General features: G+C 40.2%; 1 protein-coding gene across 14 annotated transcripts in view; it reads left to right on the top strand.

Annotated features, from left to right (window-relative positions):
* Nucleotides 1-16423, top strand: part of SHQ1 (SHQ1, H/ACA ribonucleoprotein assembly factor) — a 116084-nt gene extending 99661 nt beyond the window's left edge. For 12 of the 14 annotated variants that reach the window (XM_065550779.1, XM_042849929.2, XM_065550782.1 and 9 more), the window contains one exon: nucleotides 15109-16423. In XM_065550779.1, coding sequence (XP_065406851.1) covers nucleotides 15109-15760 — 652 coding nt within the window. In that variant the 3' untranslated portion in view covers nucleotides 15761-16423. Of the gene's footprint in view, nucleotides 1-11099; nucleotides 11164-13889; nucleotides 13957-15108 lie in introns of all 14 variants that reach the window. The other 2 variants (XR_010589017.1, XM_065550784.1) reach the window with 2 other exon arrangements.
* Nucleotides 16424-19282: the final 2859 nt, after the last annotated feature.

Below are 19282 nucleotides of genomic sequence, written 5' to 3'. Positions count from 1 at the left end.
TTACTGGGAGTGAATTACTACCTGCCCATGAAGATGGTGATTGCTTTAACCCTAGTTCATATGAACAAATATTGCAGTATGCATGTCATGTTTACACTCTTCCGTCTTTTTCTTCTACTGCAGATAATGTAGTAAATAGTGTAAACTTTAGTTCCGTTTTCGTTTCAGCTACAGTTTTATAATCTTTAAAAAACCTACCTTCTCTCTTGAACTCACTGATAAGATTTAGTAGGATGTTTTGGTTTGGGTTTTTTGGTTTGGGTAGGCTGTTTTGTTTTTTTTTTTTTTTATGGTCAATAAAAATATTATTTATTTGTTTCTGACTTATTGTGAAAAATGTGTAATATGTAACACACATATTATTTGTGTTTATAATATCAGCCTTTAGCCATATCACCCCATTCTGTGATCCTGTCAGATCTCACAAGCTAAGTAGACTCATAGTAGGTCTCTACTTGGATGGGAGATCTCTGGGGAACAGATTTAGTAAGAACTGCTGGAAGTGGTGGTGGTGATTCAGTAAATGCTACCATTTTCTCTTTGTCAGTATTTTTTTGGTGTGCTAGAGGGCGTTGTGCTGTTGGACATGCCATGTTTCAGGGAGGATGTAAAACAGATCGTGCCCCCCTGTGTTCATTAAAGAACAACTGTTATTCTTTGTAAGCTAGTGATATCATTGTGTCTTTAGCACATTCCAACTCAGTAATTACATTCTGCCTACTTAAAAGTTTCAACTCCAGTTTCAGTTGGCTGTTTTGGGGTTCTTTGGCCTCCGTTTGTATACTGTTGTGCTCTGTTAAATAGTAGACATGTTTCATGCTAGAGGTGTCTATATTCCCAGCAATGGATAAAATGAAACCTAGATATAGTTTGTGCTGGTATATCATTTTGTTTTGTAGAATACTTTGGGATGAAAAGAACTGTATAAATGTAAGATCATATCATGATCACAATATCGATAACGTATAGCCATGCAAAGTGGTTGATTCAGATTATCTATAAACATTTCCAGTACAGATTCACAGGCTGCCTAATGTGATTTTTGTATTTCAGAGCAAACAAGCTAAATATACAGATTTTTTAGGCCCTAATAAGCAATATAGGGCATATTTGTTGGCTAAGGGCTGGTCTACACTGGGGAACGTGGGGGGAAGAATCTATGTAAGATACTCAACTTTAGCTATGAGAATAACGTAGCTGAAGTCGACGCATCTTAGATCGATTTACCTTGGGTCCTCATGGCACGGGATCGACGGCTGCGGCTCCCCCGTCGACTCCGCTTCCGCTTCTCGCTGTGGTGGAGTTCCGGAGTCGACGGGGAGCGCGTTCAGGGATCGATTTATCGGGTCTAAACAAGACATGATAAATCGATCCCCTATAGATCGATTACTACCCACCGATCCGGCAGGTAGTGAAGACATACCCTTAATGCTGTGCTTACTCTTTTTAAACCATTTGATTAGAGTGCCAGTGGCTGAGTAGCTAAGTATAAGGGCTTGTCTACACTTACGTTTTATAGCGCTCTAACTTGCTGGCTCAGGGGTGTGAAAAATCACCCCCCTGAGCGCAGCAAGTTTGAGCGCTTTAAAGCGCTAGTGTGGACAGGCTCCGAGCGCTGCGAGCCACGCTCGGAGCTGTTCCCCTTGTGGAGGTGGATTACCAGGAGCGCTCTCTCCCAGCGCTCGCACATTACCACATTCACACTTCAATGTGCTCCCGCGGCAGCACTTCGAAGTTTCTAGTGTAGACATAGCCTTTCTTGAAGGACTAATTTGGAATAACCTTGAAATTGTAAAGAGCAGCATGGAAAGATGGCCTCTTATATAAAAGGCATATGCCAAAAGGTATAATTGAGTCAAAGGTTTATCTCCAGCAATATTTTTAAGTTTTTTTTTATTTTTTGTAACCCAGTGCTTTATAAAGAATAAGATCAGCAAATGGATGGTGTCGGTAGGTTGACGTTTCTTGTTATAGTTAAATGTTCATTTGTAAGGATTTTTTTCTGAAAATGTACCCTGCAGTAATTGCCGTTGTTGGACTATTTATGCTTTTTCGTCCATATTAATGAAGGGTCTACTTTTGCATGCCATCATCATTAACACTTATATTTCATTTTAATAGTACCTGATCAAGCCTGCTCTTTTTACGATCATTTTACGTCTGTATTTTATTGAAATCTAATTGAGCTCTTCCAATTCTGTATCTCAGTAATTAAATCAATGTTGATTTTCCTTTCCCAGCAGCTTGGAACTGTTTTTCCAGGTTTGGCGGGAACTTTTACTGTTTCAGTTTAATTTCTAAGGACCGTATACTATCCTTAATTTATCACCCCCTTTGTCTTTTAAGTAGTCTTGGAGTGTTGAGTACTTCTTTCTAGATGTCAAAATATGCCACTGTAGTAACTTATAGTATTGCCCTAGGGGGCCAGCTTTTCATTATCAGCTTCAAGGAATATTCTCAGAAGAACGGTATGATATCTTCCAATCACAGTTTTGGCTGCTGAAGCACCTATGTCGTACTTTTAGATTGACAACTAATTTATTTTCCTTTCAAATACCTATGGCTATTTTGCCATCTGTTTCATTCAAGAATCAAATTCCCTTCTGGCCCTTTCCTCCCATGATAACATGGTCAACTATCACTGTGCCCGAGCCTTCTGTTTCAAAGGAGCCCAGCTATGAGATGTCTTGCCATATGCAAATTAATTTTCGTCAAAGTTCCTGTGCGAAATTAACGTCGACATTATCTCATTCTCCCTAAGAGTATAAACCTAGACAATGGTATTCTGGCTCCTTTGAGAGCCAGGTTCTTGGGAACAGGAAATAATAGTGCAAAGAGGCCGACCCTTTGCAGATGCGCTGAGATCTGTTTGACTTGATGATTCATGTAGAAACATACATGATCCTACTGCTGTCTGTGCTCTACCTGTGTGGTGGCTAAGCAAATAACTTCATTGTCCTTTATAGGTTGATTTGTTATTTCATCATCTTTCCAAAGCACTAAATTTACACACTCTCATCTCACCTTCCTTATGCCACGGGGACAAACGTATCACTGAAAACATGACTGGAACCACTGAGAGAACAAGATTAAGACTGGAGGAGGCTTAAGATGTATGATGTGTCTACTCAAGGAATAATGGGGCAGTGGTGAGCAATGCAGCTTGGTATGATTCTGAACTGATTCCAGGCCTGACAAGCTCACTAATCTGCCATCGACTCTTTTATCTATATATCGAAGCAGATATTGTGTGCTCACTTCCGTAGTGCATGGAAGTCTGAACTGTGACAGGCCGTACCAAGAGCAGCAATTTGTCTTCACCCCGTTTTTCACTAAACCTCAGTAACTTGTACAATAATGGTGTAAAACTTGGGTGATTGGAAATGCCCTGCAATCCAGGACGCACATCGCCTTTAGCTTGATAATGTAGCTACTTCACTCTTAAGGTGAATCTCATGAGTCCAGATCCCCCGTAGAGTGGAGATAAGTTAAATAACTGCCCTTGGTAAATCAATCAGCTATACGGATGGGCACAGTGTGATGTCATGTTGTATTTGAATGCACATCGAGGCATTGCAGGCTTGCCATGGGGGATGGCTGCTTAGCAATGTGACACACTCATTTTCCCAGGTGGTGGAACTCTGGGAAACTATATGAAGAAGACTCTACCCAGGGATAGTCTGCCACATCTGTGAGGCTTGCCTGCCTTTTCTTTAAACATTTAAAATGCAGGTTTAAATTTAGGGCTTAATTTAAAATAGGGCTCGTCTGCCCTACAAAACCAACTGAGTTAGGGGTTTCCCAGCAGGGTTGTCCCCCTACTCCAGGCACAACACAATTAAAACCTGTTGTATAGATTCAACCTAACTGCATTATTTGTAACAGGACCGTATAATGAAATATAACCAAGGCTTTAGTCTGATTATTAAACCTTGGTTACAGTCTAGTCAGGTCCTGTCCACACAACAGGTTAAACCATGCTGCACCCGGGATTGGGGGTAACATTGTTGCAACTAGATCCCCCGGCTTGGTTGTTTTTGTAATGTAGTTAGGCTCTTTCTCCAATGAAAGCAGAAGAAAGTGGGAAATAGTAGCAGAATCAGACTAATGTTACAGAATTTGTCCAGAATATTAGGAAACATCGATGTAAAATCACATTAGCCATGTGATTTGTGCGATCCAGCATGACAGCATCCACGCACCACACAGCAACTCAGTGTGACTTAGCAAGCATAGGTAGTAAGAACGCACTGTTGTGCTCACCTGTAATATGGTAGCACCCTGTTAAATAGAGAGATCTGAAGATTCTATTACTGTATAATGGTTCTCTAAACAAACACTCACAGTTGTAATGGTTATTGTTTTGTCCCTGATATTTGGATGGCACGGATTTGTCAACCTGTTAAAACTACCTCAATAAATGAATAGCTATAAAAAAAAACACACACTGTTGCTTTATGCATGTATTGTGCCATCCTGGGCCGTTATGGCTAATTTACAATGTAAACTTCTCAGGATAGTGAACTGTCTTTTTATATATCTGTAAAATGCCATGCCAAACGTACTCTGCAGTAGAATAATCTTTTTGTTTGTGGGTTTTTTTTTAAACTATTAAGGTGGCGCTTTTATCTGCACATGAAGAAGTTTTATTCTGTTTCATTTAGTAGCAAAATGTCACTGAGCTATGCATTCAAAGCTTGATGTACCAACCTGGCCATTGTGTTTATTATACACACAGGTGTAAATATTCCATGCTGTAATTTAGCTGGGTAACTCCCATGGTGATGATGTAAGTTGCATGGTTAAATGTCCATGCATTATATAGGACAGTGGTTCTCAAAGTCGGTCCGCCCTTGTTCAGGGAAAACCCCTGGTGGGCTGGGCCGGTTTGTTTAGTTGCCGCGTCTGCAGGTTTGGCCAATCGCGGTTCCCACTGACCGCGGTTCGCCGCTCCAGGCCAATGGGGGCTATGGGAAGCGGCATGGGCCGAGGGATGTGCTGGCCGCCGCTTCCTGCAGCCCCCATTGGCCTGGAGCAGCGAACCGTGGCCAGTGGGAACCGCGATTGGCCAAACCTGCAGACGCGGCAGGTAAACAAACCGGCCTGGCCCGCCAGGGGCTTTCCCTGAACAAGCGGCGGACCGGCTTTGAGAACCACTGATAGAGAATATTTATTGCTAACTGATTTTTTTAACTCTTTCGGGTAGTTTTGCTACTTGGGCTAAATCACTAAACCAAGAGCGTTGCTACACAGGGCAATCGACCGCAAGGGCTGAAAGGCCTGCTGCAATAGTTCCTGTGTTCTTTTAGTTTTTCCTATGTAGTATTATTTCTGGTTGGTGGATATGTTACTCAGAAAGGCAGGTTGTGCATCATTTTACTTTTATTTTGCTGCAAATTAATATCTAAAAACTACAAACAAGGGATTCCCAGGCAGGATGGATGCCCCAAATTATGCATGTATTCTTTATATTTTATATCCAGGCTCACTTTGTAGGAGTTGTCTTCTCCCTGCCTCCCTACAGAACTTATCTTCAGCAACTATAACTCTCCAGATCATTCCCCCTCCGAAAAATGATAAAAATAATCTCCATAAAACAGGCAGGTGCTTTGCCAGCAACTTTGGGGGAGGAGACCTGGGCAGCTCACTCCCCTGGATGTGGCTAAAGAGGACAACTATATGGGCACTAGGTTCCAAGTGCCCTTTAACTCCCCAAGCCACATCAGCTGCAAGAGACAGAACAGAAGCTGTTGAAGCAAAGTCAGCCTCTGGGAGCAGTATTAGCTGCAGTGAGGCAGTGGGTATCTTTAAATCCCCTTTACTCCAGTCATATGAGCAGACTGCACCTTAATTGGAACATTGAGACATTTAGTTTCTGTCTGCTTATTGGTGCTTTGCTTTCAGGCTCCTCCTTCCCCCTCCATTATTGCCCTCCTGTTGTTGGCCTCTCACTCTGCTCCCCATATCCCTCTCCATCCTTTTCTCTCTTCTCTCAACATTCTTTTCCTTTTCCTACATCTTTACTTACTTACTTGTGTGCTGTATTGATTTCCCCCACACTCACCTGTTTTTGTCTTTTTAGTAGATAAGCTGTGTGGGGCAGAGTCACTTGCTTCATGCATATTTGGAAAGCACCTAGCACATCAAAGCTGTTTTATAATGTAATGATGATATACTGCAGCATTGTCTTCCAGTCGTTACGTCAGGTGTATGGACAAGTTTCTGCTGTCTATTTATCAATGCTGTACATTAAATAAAACGTGCCTATTATCAATTTAACCTGCAGTTAAAAACATTTTCCCAATGCAATTGGCATCTTGACAACTAATAATTACCATGTGTAATGCTTTAAATATCTATTATGCATGTTTATGTAGGATCACTATTACCATAATAAGATATTATTACCACAAATGTGCATACTGAATGAACATATCTTCAAGTAATCACGAGATTTCATTAATCATCATTGAAGAATTAAAGGTTTCAGAGTAGCAGCCGTGTTAGTCTGTATCCGCAAAAAGAAGAACAGGAGGACTTGTGGCACCTTAGAGACTAACAAATTTATTAGAGCATAAGCTTTCGTGGACTATAGCCCACTTCTTCGGATGCATATAGAATGGAACATATATTAAGGAGATATATATACACACATACAGAGAGCATAAACAGGTGGGAGTTGTCTTACCACCTCTGAGAGGCCAATTAATTAAGAGAAAAAAACTTTTGAAGTGATAATCAAGCTAGCCCAGCACAGACAGACAGTTAGATAACAAGTGTGAGAATACTTACAAGGGGAGATAGATTTCAATGTTTGTAATGGCCCAACCATTCCCAGTCCTTATTTAAACCGGAGTTGATTGTGTCTAGTTTGCATATCAATTCTAGCTCAGCAGTTTCTCGTTGGAGTCTGTTTTTGAAGTTTTTCTGTTGTAATATAGCCACCCGCAGGTCTGTCACTGAATGACCAGACAGGTTAAAGTGTTCTCCCACTGGTTTTTGAGTATTTTGATTCCTGATGTCAGATTTGTGTCCATTAATTCTTTTGCGTAGAGACTGTCCGGTTTGGCCAATGTACATGGCAGAGGGGCATTGCTGGCACATGATGGCATATATCACATTGGTAGATGTGCAGGTGAACGAGCCCCTGATGGTATGGCTGATGTGATTAGGTCCTATGATGATGTCACTGGAATAGATATGTGGACAGAGTTGACATCGGGGTTTGTTACAAGGATAGGTTCCTGGGTTAGTGGTTTTGTTCAGTGATGTGTGGTTGCTGGTGAGTATTTGCTTTAGGTTGGGGGGTTGTAACCAACCTAAAGCAAATACTCACCAGCAACCACACATCACTGAACAAAACCACTAACCCAGGAACCTATCCTTGTAACAAACCCCGATGTCAACTCTGTCCACATATCTATTCCAGTGACATCATCATAGGACCTAATCACATCAGCCATACCATCAGGGGCTCGTTCACCTGCACATCTACCAATGTGATATATGCCATCATGTGCCAGCAATGCCCCTCTGCCATGTACATTGGCCAAACCGGACAGTCTCTACGCAAAAGAATTAATGGACACAAATCTGACATCAGGAATCAAAATACTCAAAAACCAGTGGGAGAACACTTTAACCTGTCTGGTCATTCAGTGACAGACCTGCGGGTGGCTATATTACAACAGAAAAACTTCAAAAACAGACTCCAACGAGAAACTGCTGAGCTAGAATTGATATGCAAACTAGACACAATCAACTCCGGTTTAAATAAGGACTGGGAATGGTTGGGCCATTACAAACATTGAAATCTATCTCCCCTTGTAAGTATTCTCACACTTGTTATCTAACTGTCTGTCTGTGCTGGGCTAGCTTGATTATCACTTCAAAAGTTTTTTTCTCTTAATTAATTGGCCTCTCAGAGGTGGTAAGACAACTCCCACCTGTTTATGCTCTCTGTATGTGTGTATATATATCTCCTTAATATATGTTCCATTCTATATGCATCCGAAGAAGTGGGCTATAGTCCACGAAAGCTTATGCTCTAATAAATTTGTTAGTCTCTAAGGTGCCACAAGTCCTCCTGTTCTTCTTTTTGAAGAATTAAAATATTTGTTACTTTAATCTTAAATACTATTCTAAAGGTCTTGGAAACAGCAGGGCATGTTTACCAGATCCCTAAGCTCTGCACTATATCCCCCATTCTGTTCATGACTTATGGTCACTTCTGTTCTCTGGGCTATTGTTTTAACCTGTACAATTTATCAAACTAAATCCACAGTCTCGCTTGGGAAAGTGTCCTGTGCTGTGATTTCTGCAGTGTGGTTTAGCTGTCTTCCACTGAGTCAGGTTTCTAGTACACCTCTACCCCGATATAACGTGGCCCTCGGGAGCCAAAAAATCTCACTGCCTTATAGGTGAGACCGCGTTATATCGGGTTCGGTCCGGTATGGCGTACCGACTCGGACCGGCTTCCCCGGTGGTGATTTAAAGGGCCCGGTGCTCCAGCCACTGCAGGGAGCCCCAGGCCCTTTAAATCCCCGCCGGAACTCCGGCAGCGGGGCTTGGGTGGGGTTTTAAAGGGCCTGGGGCTCCACACAAATTTGGATATAATGCAGTAAAGCAGCGGGGCTTGGGTGGCGCTTTAAAGGGCCCGGGACTCCTCGCTGCTTTACCATGTTATGTCCGAATTCGTGTTATATCAGGTCGCGTTCTATCGGGGTAGAGGTGTACTGCCATGCTCTCTCTCTAGCTGGATTCCTGAGATTCAATTCTCCTTGCTAGTGGATTGTTTCCTTAAAAATAAAATGAATTGACAGTTCCTAATTGACAGGTGTGTGCCAACAACTACTTAGTTCTGTTTATCACTTAAATAGAAGAGAGAAACTTTTTCCCCTGATGGCAGCTGCATAACTGACCATCAGATTTTTACTTGCCTTAATTCTTCTACAATTCAGAGAATGTATATACAGTAGTATCTTAGTAGATTATTTGCTGCTTGGTTCTTCAGCTATGCTCAGAATTTGGGATCTTGCTATAGGATATTTTTCCTTTTAAAGAATATCCAGAATAAAGGAAATATTCTTAGATAGATGAGACCTACTTTTGCTTTACGAACTTTAAATGCAGGTTGGGTTTGTCTTTGTTGGGTGAGGAGTTACATTATTTCCTTTCCATATTATCAGGAGTCATTCTCTTTCTCTCTCTCCTCTTCTTCCCCCAAAAGGCACCCTTTCTATCACAAATCCAGAATCTAACTAACCAGTTGTCACTGTTGAAAATCTTCTGTTCACATTGTTCTTTATGTTTTGAGCTTGGGATTCTTCAGATCAATGAAAGTGATTACACGATTGCTTTAGCAAAAGGACTTTAAAAGGTGAAAATTAAAAAAAAACAGTTTTTATCAGAAAGTTTGTGTGTTTTTATGTGATGATAGCTAAGAAAGTGTGCTTGTGAAAAATGTCCTAGAGACCTTAAATACAATATAGACAATAGAGTTTTTGCAGTCTATACAACAATACAAAAAATATAGATCTGAGAAACTCCCTAAGTAACATTTATGGAATCTGCTTCTTAAAAATATAGGAAGTTCTTGTTTTTCTTGATACCTCCTTTCCAACCTATCTCAAATATCAAGTATGCAGCTGATGAAGTCAGCCTATTCCTGATTCAGATGCATTGTCATCAGGTGTTTCTGTACTGCTTCTGTTCATTGTTCTGTTTTAATCTACCATTCATAAAACAAAGACAATAGCGTGCAAAAAAATCAAGTTTAAATAATGCTAACATTGCAGCACGATCAATCAATTGCAGGGAAGATTTAAACTGAACCTACACAGGAAAAATAGCCATTGTGCTTTTTTTATGCTGCTTTATGATATATAAAGAAGGCCTGAAAGTGGGAAGTGGTTTCTGCTTGTTTTTTACAATTAGAAAGTTCAGCTTTGTACACTCCAGTTTTCCTGGAAGAGACTACGGACGACTGGAGCACTCCTAGGAGTAAGACATTACATGCACCAAGAAAATGAAATCTGAGTAACTGAAAGGAAGAGGGATTTTTCAGACTGTAGAAAATCTATTGAACTCTAATATCTGACACAGTTGGGAGGAAAGAATCTTTTAGTCCTTAAGTGAGTGCTAAACAAACTCCTATTCCAGATCTCAGGCCCTCTTCCAGAAAAAGGGGGAAGACAAGACAAGCAGGGGAAAAGCCCTTCTTTGTACATGATATGAAGAAGGGGGGGAAAGGCACAAACCCATTTTTTCATTTGCAGGCCACGCTGTGGTAAAGCTGATACAGTCATCCCACTTATGTTTGTACCACAGGGCTCTTAGCTACATCTCCAGTGTCATTTAATCTCGTGAGCTGCTGCATTTAGCAGAATAAGAATAGGATGCCAGTATGAACTCTTGAGTTTCCTTGCTTTTGTGTGATTACACATCATGCACGTTCATAGATGTGGGGTTCTGAAATGCATGCAGTCCAACAACAAGAAAAATGTTATTCCTTGGGCTATTCCTCAGGTATGTTAGGGCAATTTCGCAGCACTCCATCAGCACAAAGCTGTCCTAACAACGCTAACATTACTGCCGCTCTAGGATCCCCCTGTGTATAGGGATCACTAAGTGTCAGAGTCTCCATAGTGCAGATGCTACTATCCCCTTACTGAAGCCAAGGTGGTTCTGTACCCTCATGATCCCTGCCTGCCATAAGAGCCCTTTGGGGTTGCTGGCAGTCAACAGAACTTAGAACAGCCCCTAGGCTGCTGCAAATGGGCCCAGGATTAGGGGAGTGCAACAGTAGCTTAAAGTCTGCGCCCGCATCGACCTTGTCCTGAGCTGCGCCAAGAACTTCTTGACCACAGCTCAGGAACTGAGCCCTTGTGTTTATGTGCCGTAAGCGTGCCGACAGCTCCACAGAACCATGCAAATAAAGAGTTACAGTAAGTCAACCGCATAGTTCAGGAGGGGACAGGTGAAATTGTTGGTCTTTGGAAAGCATTTCCTAATCTAGTCGGAGTACTCATAACTACTTAATTTTTTTAATAGAAAGTATTGGGGTCCATTGTGTCATTTTTATCTCCTTTCCCTTGTAGCACATGATGCAGGTGGAGAACACGTCATCTCTCAGCAACTTTGGTAAAACTTTCAATGTGAAGGGTTAGTACGGATGTTTTAGCAACAGCTATGCAATGGAAATCAGTTAAATTCATTACATTACTATTGAAGTAGATCAGTTCATAGGAATTAAACCAAGGCTGTCAGAGAGTGAGTATATTTTCTGTTGCAGTCTCGTACCTATCCTATAGGAAAGTATTTATTCCTTCCTGACCTGCCCCTGTCAGTCACCTACTCTTTCATAAGTGGACTCACTGTTTAGTATGTACTTGTACCTGCGTAAAGAGTGGCGGGGACAAGTATTTGCTGCTTCAGAGAGATAAACCCTTTCTCTATAGCCATAGTATTACATTTTTGTTAAGTAGCATAATGCAAATGAAGGAGCCAAAACATATTACCATTTATTTTCTTCTTGAACTCTGAGCTTTAGATACTCTGGGGCACAGATAATTATTATGTATTAATAATAAAATTTATGGAGTGTTGTAAATTTATCTGGCCCTCTACAAACTTAAATACGACATATTTCATCCATAAAGAGCTAGCAGTCTTGGGAGTTGAGAAAAGGGAGGGTGTGGAGAATATTAAAAAGGAGGGAGGTGGGATTGTTTGGCTAGGAGGGTTTAAGGAGTGATTTGAAGGGGCTGTGGAGGAGGTGCACTTGGCAGGGAAGAATTTGGATGATAGAAACCAGAAAGTGAAGAATGGGAAGACGAGAGGAAGTACAAAGAATATTGGGAAGAAGGGCTTGAAGAAATGAGAGAAGAGAAATATGGGGATAAGATTATATAGGGCATTGCATGTGACAACAGCTGTCTTGAATTTTATGCAGTAAGAGAGGAAGGAGGGGCTGTCATGCCTGGCTTTGAAGAACAGTCAGCAGAGAGAAAAACATTGCTCCTTTTAGCATCAGTCATGGTTACTGTGCAACTAAAAGACAGCATGTTTGAAAGTTATAAAGGGAACTTTTTGCACAGTGTACATTTAGTCTGTGCACTCAGACTATCATTGAGGCCAAGAGTTTAGTAACATTTGAAAAAGGATTGCATTTTTATATGGTTACCAAGAATATGTAGCGTTTAAAAAAAAAAAAAAATGGAGATCCGGAAGGGATATAAAACCTCATTCCTCAGGTCATAAACCAACATCTCAATAGTGGGGTCAGGAAATAAACCAGGTGGGCAGGTTATCTCATTACAGTCTACTTGCAGAGCGTTTTGCACCTTCTGGTGGAGCAATTGGTACTGTTCACTGGCAGAAACAGGACAGATGGACCCTTGATCGGATCCACTCTGGCAGTTCCTATGATCCTGTGTAACTTTGTACTTTTAAGGAAAATGCAAGTTGCTGAAGATGATTTGGGGAAAATGTTATGACTGAACAGCACTGGGATTATTTAATGAAGTAAATTAGTATATTAAAAAGTTGGTGAAAATTTTGGATAATGTGCATCAGGCGTTACATAGAGAAGTGTGTGGCTTATTTGTGAGCTTCTGTAAGTGCTTTTTAATTGTTTTTAAACTTTTATGTGGTTTGGATTACTCTCCATAAACATGAATTTCTGAGTTCTTTGGTTTGAATGGAGAAAGTTAACAAATAATTCGTTTCAATCCAAGATTTGTTTTTAAAGGCTACACTGTCTCTGTAAGAATGTGTAAGAAGCTGCATTAAATTCCCCTTCCCCCACCTTTTAAATAAAATTCCTTTAGGAGAAAAAAATTGCACAGTCTATGTTATACTGAGTAATTATCCCCCCTGGGAAGCAGAATATAAAGATCTTTAAAGTCATTCAACTGAGAGAACAAGCACTTTAACTTTTGCCTTGCAGGAGTTATGTATTACATTATCAGCTGCTTGCTCCAGTGTCAGTGTGTCATGCCTTGCAGGTTAGCAGGTTTTGGCAGAGGAAATGAAACCCAGTCAGTTACTGCAGGATTTATAGTAGACCTGCTGTTGCAGGAAGTGGTGAAAAGTTGATTGATAGTCTGAGGCAAAACTCTACAGTAAGAAACAGGATGTATGTTTGCTATTTATACCTGGTTTTCTTTTTTCCCACATTTCAAGACATTCTCTTACTTTTTGTTCTCTCTGTTTATAAATTTATGGCACAGTTTTCTGGTAAAGCATGTGCTGAATTTCAAATACTTGAAGAAATTTTTACGGCTACAGCTGTACTAAATGAGCTTGCTAAGCCTGAAAGTTCACCTACCGTGTCTGTTGTCCCCTATCGTAGGCCTTACCTAAAGGGTCTAGCAGTTTTTTTGTTTAGTTTGTTCTTAGGTACAATACTAAATAAATTTAAAATAAATCTACTACTGTTTTATTCTGCAACATGTCCTAAAACAAGTGCACAGGTGCTGCTGTGATAGGAGAGAGAACACATATATGAAATAGGGCCCATAATAAGTTACATGGTTGCACCATGTTTTTCTTTTTAATTTTACATAGCAGGAAAGATCATTTTTGGAAAACTTAGTTTGAGATAATTGTCAGCTGATCAGTTCTTAAATCTAAATTTTTGGCGTTGTTGCTTTTTTAAAGTAAAATGAACTATTTTTGGCTTAATGAACATTTATTTGCTAAATGTTTGGCTCAAAATAGACCGATAGGCAAATGTTTCCCAAAGATTGTATTTTTTAACCTACCATTTAAAAAAAAAAAACTGGTCTAAAACTTACCACTTTAGGTTTTCATATCAGTAAGCCTTGTTTTTGTAACGCAACATATTTTCTTACTCCTAACATAAATATTTATTTGGCATGTATCAGCAGTTCAGCTGAGGGAAGGTGTAAGACTCATTAAAGATGAGACGGGAAGATTTGTCGTCTTAAAGAGGTGGGTTTTAAGAAATTAGAGAGGGCAGGGGAAAGAAGACGGAATTAGAAGAATGATGGTAGAAAGGAAGCATTGAGAATACAGTATATGAAATTATTTCTATTCAGGATTGAATGAACCTAGGGTGAATAATGTTTAGAGTAAAGTGGTGAGACTTGCACAGAGGAGAGACACATTTGTAACAGAGATGTAGGAGATTTCTCTTAGCCATAAAATCTGTGTCCTGCTTTCATTCTTTTTTTTTTTTTTTTTTGTATTTTGCAAATTTCCCATTTTCTGTGCATTTAAATGGATTAAATTTAATAGAATTACTTTGTCTTCACAAATTACGTCATTCAGTTGAACAAAACCAAGTCCAGTACCACCTTTCCCAGGTTTGTTAACATTGCTGTTTTGGAGGTGCTCATTTACTGGAGAAGTATGTTAACTGACGGTAATTTGTGTCCATTAGGCTAAGAATGAAATGGTAATAAGAGGTTGGTATATATGTAATATAATTCTGAAGGCATCAGATAACTAAGGGGCATTAAAGGGGAAAAATAGGAGTTTAAAAATAGTGCAAGTAGCCCAATGAGAAGAACCTGACAAAATATATTCTGTAAATATACTGTATTTTTGGTAATACTGCGAGAAAATTCTTACCCTATTTATATTTGGGGTACAACAAAGCCAACTGACTTAGTCCCCTCTGGATTCATGCCTTACCAAGCTGCTTCAAACCAGCTAATGACAGCCCCTTGGGTAGCCAAACGCTGCAGTTTTACAACATTCAAAATAGATAACATCTCTGCAGAGATTTCCTGTTGCTTCGTCATCATAGTTGCAGTTGGTGTTTCTCATTACAGTGTATCTCCAACGTTTATAAAGAAGTGTGTGCTTTCTTCTGAAAAATTCACTGTACATTTGCTGAGGGGACGATTTACGTAGCTGCTTTTCTAGCCTTGTGGGAGTGAATAAGTTCAAGTGAACAAGGGATCATTTTTATCTTTGTTTCCTGTATCTTTTCTGTTGCCATTCTGTAACTGAAGAAGGAAGTTGTTTGCAAACAAAATGAATAACAAAAAGGTTTAGCTCCCTGCTACTTATTATCAACTGGGAAACATTTGGTTTCTAGAGTTTAACAATGTGTTCTGTTCTTTTTTTTTTTTAAAGGTCAAAAAAGTTGGCAGCACTTGCTGAATCCCTACAGAAAGCCAAATTAACTAAGGCCCATTTAGGGTTTGAGCTGGAAGAGTTGGAATCAGCTGCACTTCTGGTACAAGAGGAAGAAAGTGAGTTAAAAGCTGTCAGCTCTGTTTCCAAGCAACAGCTGCCTTCCTCTGAATTGGAGACGAGTGACTCTGAAGAATCAAGCAGTACTTCATCATCTGAGACAGAAAGCTCTGATTCAGATGAACAAGAGTCCTCAACCAGTGAAGATGGGAAAATAAATTCTCTACAAGGCACACTCCAAGAGGAGAGGACAGCCCCACTTATTGACTGCAATGGATTAGGGCGAGACACAGACACTTTGACGTTAGATGTTAGTAATGAAAAATCGAAGGCTTCTTTACAATCTACATCTGTTCCTGGAAAACTGATAGAGGAATTAGGAAAGAAAATGCAGACTGCAATTAGGCTTTCAGAACAGCCCGAAGAATTGGCTACTGCGAGCTACACAGTTTTGCAAGAGAAAGGAGCAAATTATGCAGTTGAACCCCAAAGACTTTCTGAGGATCCAAGTGGAAAAGAAAATTTCTTGGAGGTTTCCCCAAAGAAAAACCTACTGCTGTTTGTTGGCAGCACAAATGAAGATGAAGACTAAACAAGCGTGTTAGGAAAAACTCTGACCCTTTACGTAATACAGCTCATCGCTATAATGTGATATTGTTCCTATATCTAATGTGTGCAAAAAGGAGGTGATATTTTTCCTGGGTTTTTTTTTCACCATGTTGACAGTTCTTAAACACAAGACTGCTTTGAAGAGAATCAACAAGACTTTCTCAGACCCTCATAATCAGATATATTTTGTACATCAGTGATTCATCAGAAAGTAAAATTTTGATCCCCAAATGTAGGAATCTGTAACTTCAGTAAATACTTTCAGGAACAGTTTTAATTAAGGTTAGTAATGGAATGAAGAGAGATAATGAAATATAACTGAAAATAGTTGTACCATCAGTTAACTCCCACAATTGATGACATCTTCTTGATAAATACCCCCGTATATTCATGGTTTTTTAATGACATTTTACTACATTATTGAATTTCAAATATTTTATTACTAATTTCTCTGCTTTAAAAAGAATGATGAATGTCATAAAAATCCAAGCAGCACTGGTAGATTTTGTTTGTAGAGCCAAATAAATGTTCCTCACCTTTTTGTTAGTACAAAATAAAGGGAGTTTCTTTATTGTGAGGTCCAAGCAATGCTATGTATGACTTCTGTTTCTACAGTCCTGTTATAAATTGTTCTTTACCACTTTCAGCATTTGTTTATTTTACTGTGCTGTCCATTTTTTGAAATGTTTCTAGGTTGTCTCCTTTTCAAAAATGAAAAAATCTTGTTTTGTATTACTATTCCAGGGCTGTTTCTGGCCCCACTGAGGTGGGGAGACAATGTGGTCTACTGCTCTGAACACAAGAATGAAACCCAGGAGCTCACAATTTCTAGTCCCAGCTCTGCCACTGATTTACTCTGTGTCTTTGAAAAAAGTCACTTAACCTCCCTATGCCTCATTTTCTCCATCAGTAAAATATGAATAATACTTGCCTATCTCAAGGTGGTGGTGTGAGAATATTAATTAATATGCTCATGGTAATAGTGAAGAGTCTAATGTTTTACAAATGAAATGCCATATTTCCAGGCAGGTATGACTTACCCATAAAAGATTGCTTAAGGATGAAAGATAGCTTGAATGGTCTCTTGCTTTCGTGTGTGTGTGTGAGAGGTGTGGGTGTGTGTTATTAATATTAAAATCCAATTTTGGGGGAATGAAAAAACAAATTTGAATTTGGCAGAGTTTCTGGTAGTTTGTCATTGGTAAGTGACAGTTCTTGAAAAGGGATGGTTATTGCATAGCGGATGGTGCCGTGCTGTCATTGGAACAGGGTAACAGATTGGTGATGAGGAACACCAGGATTTATGTGCTCTCATGGGAACTGTGAAACTCCAGCACATCTCAAATTTAGTCTTCCCATACTTACTTTTCGACCTTCACTTACAATTACAAAAGCATATAGGAAGTCACAATTTAAAAACATTAAATTCTTCACCCTTGTTGCAATAGTCCCCGCATCTCTAAAGTCAGCAGGCTCGCTCTGTGCCAACACATGCTCCGGTTTCACCTCTGTTGGTAGGAACTGCAGCCCTCACCCTACCGATACTGAATTTATAATCCTAGGTGCTTGTGGAGTCACTTCACCGCCACTTGTTTTCTCCTCTTCCTGTAAGGGTGGAACCTTCCTCATCTTACAATTAAGCATTTCTTTCTCTCCCTACTAACAATTAAATCCAAAATGTAGCTGGTATAAGCAAGATGCATTTGAGAATGACAAAGAGAAAACAGGTAGAAATAAAGGGTGAATGTTGAAACTTACTAGAAACAGGGTGCAGAAAGCTGAACTAATATGGGTTGGGAAATGCAGGTTGCAAAAGTTAAAGGGTACACGTCAGAATCCACGTCTGCCGCTTTCGTTTTTTGTTTTCTCTCCCCCCCATTTTGTGGCAGGCTGCCAAGGAGAGCTGGTTTGCCTCTTCTCCAAACAGGTTTGTTTCCCTCTAGGAACTGGCTACTTCTTTTATCGTGAAATAAATCTTTGTTCCAAAGGGTACAAAGGTGGCTAAGGACATTACACCAATCTGCCTTTGTCCAGGCACACGAGAGCTTGACCTTTCCCCACTACTCCTCAAGGAACCTTTCTGGAGTTAAATACCTGCAGTGTCTCCTCAAAGTGACATTGTAGCAAATTCCGTATGGATAGGAACATATAGAACATAGTAACTCTCTGGGACACTTTGGGGTTTCACCCAGACCACCTCCCCGTTAACCTTGGTTGCTACCGTGCAGTGCAGCTTTGGCTCGGAGCCCTGATACCATCAGCCTGTTTGCAGCTCAGTGACCTCACCCTGGCTTCCACTTGCCTGGTTACTCCCTGCAGGGTGATGAAACAGCCCGTTCAGTTCAGGTTTCCCCAAAAATGTTCTCCTTCGAGTGCTCAGACCCTCTCCCTATAGCACTCTCAAAACCTTATCGAGTTTGCTGCTCCTGTAAAGAGACAGAACACAGCACCAGCCTGTTAGTTTGGCTGTGGATTTTACAGGTTAGTTTGAAATGCAGCAGGACTGAGGTGGCTGTGTAGTAAAACAAGACTATTAAATTTATTACCAAGGAACAGATGTGTAAGTGATACCAAGTAGAAGGATTTGGGATAGAAATGGTTATAAACAAAAGTAAACATATGCTTCAAAGACTGAAACCTAACTTAAGCTAGAGTGTTTTGTTTGGAGTAGCTTTCTCACCACAGTTGTTCTTCCAGCATGGCTGGCGAGTCCTTAAGCCAGGATCCCACACAGAGCCCAAAGCAGTGGTTTCCCCAGGAATTGAAATTAGGGGGGGTGTTCGAATTTACCGGGTGGGTGTCAGGGCCGATGAAGGGTGAAGGTGGGCTGTATGGCACCATAGTAAAAACTGAAAAATGTTTCATGACCATTTTATTAGATTTAACTCATGTTTTAAAATCATCACACAAATTAAAGTTGGCTACTCAAGCCTTCTATGAAGCACTATGTCTACATCCTTCTTGTTTTTTTGTTATAATTTTGCACAACTCTGTTAATAAACTTCTTGAATGCAATGTGTTCATCTTCAGTGGCTTCTCGTGTGTCCGGTACTTCCATTCCTTCAATTGATATGCTTATTAGTTCATTCACACGATCAGGCAGAAGGCGACCTTCTTTCAGAACACAAAATTCTATTCAATGATGAAAAAGAATGCTCAACTGTAGCTGTTGTGAATGGGAGTAGCAAGTGATGAATTCCTACTTCTTTCATCCCAGGAAACAGAACACAAAGATCGGGTGGAGCCACTAGTGATGATAAAAAAGAAGTTGAAGTCAAATCTTCATTCATTCGTCGTATGATATTCTACTCTGTGTTCAAATTCTCTATTCTGTCCTGATCACATGGCAGCCCCATTGCTGGTAGTGCCTCATTCCACTCAACTGTCGGTGTTTTATAGGACAGGGATCTGTAAAAGCTACGCAGAGGTTGAGTAGAATCTAGAAGTCGTCGTTGTAGATGTTTAAGAATCAAGTCTGTGTACATTTTCAGTTGTCTTAACAAAC

This window comes from Chrysemys picta, chromosome 7, assembly GCF_011386835.1.
Source record: "Chrysemys picta bellii isolate R12L10 chromosome 7, ASM1138683v2, whole genome shotgun sequence".
Lineage (NCBI taxonomy): Eukaryota > Metazoa > Chordata > Testudines > Emydidae > Chrysemys > Chrysemys picta.
Note: the sequence above shows the minus strand (reverse complement) of the source record. Positions and strands in the feature narration are given on the sequence as shown.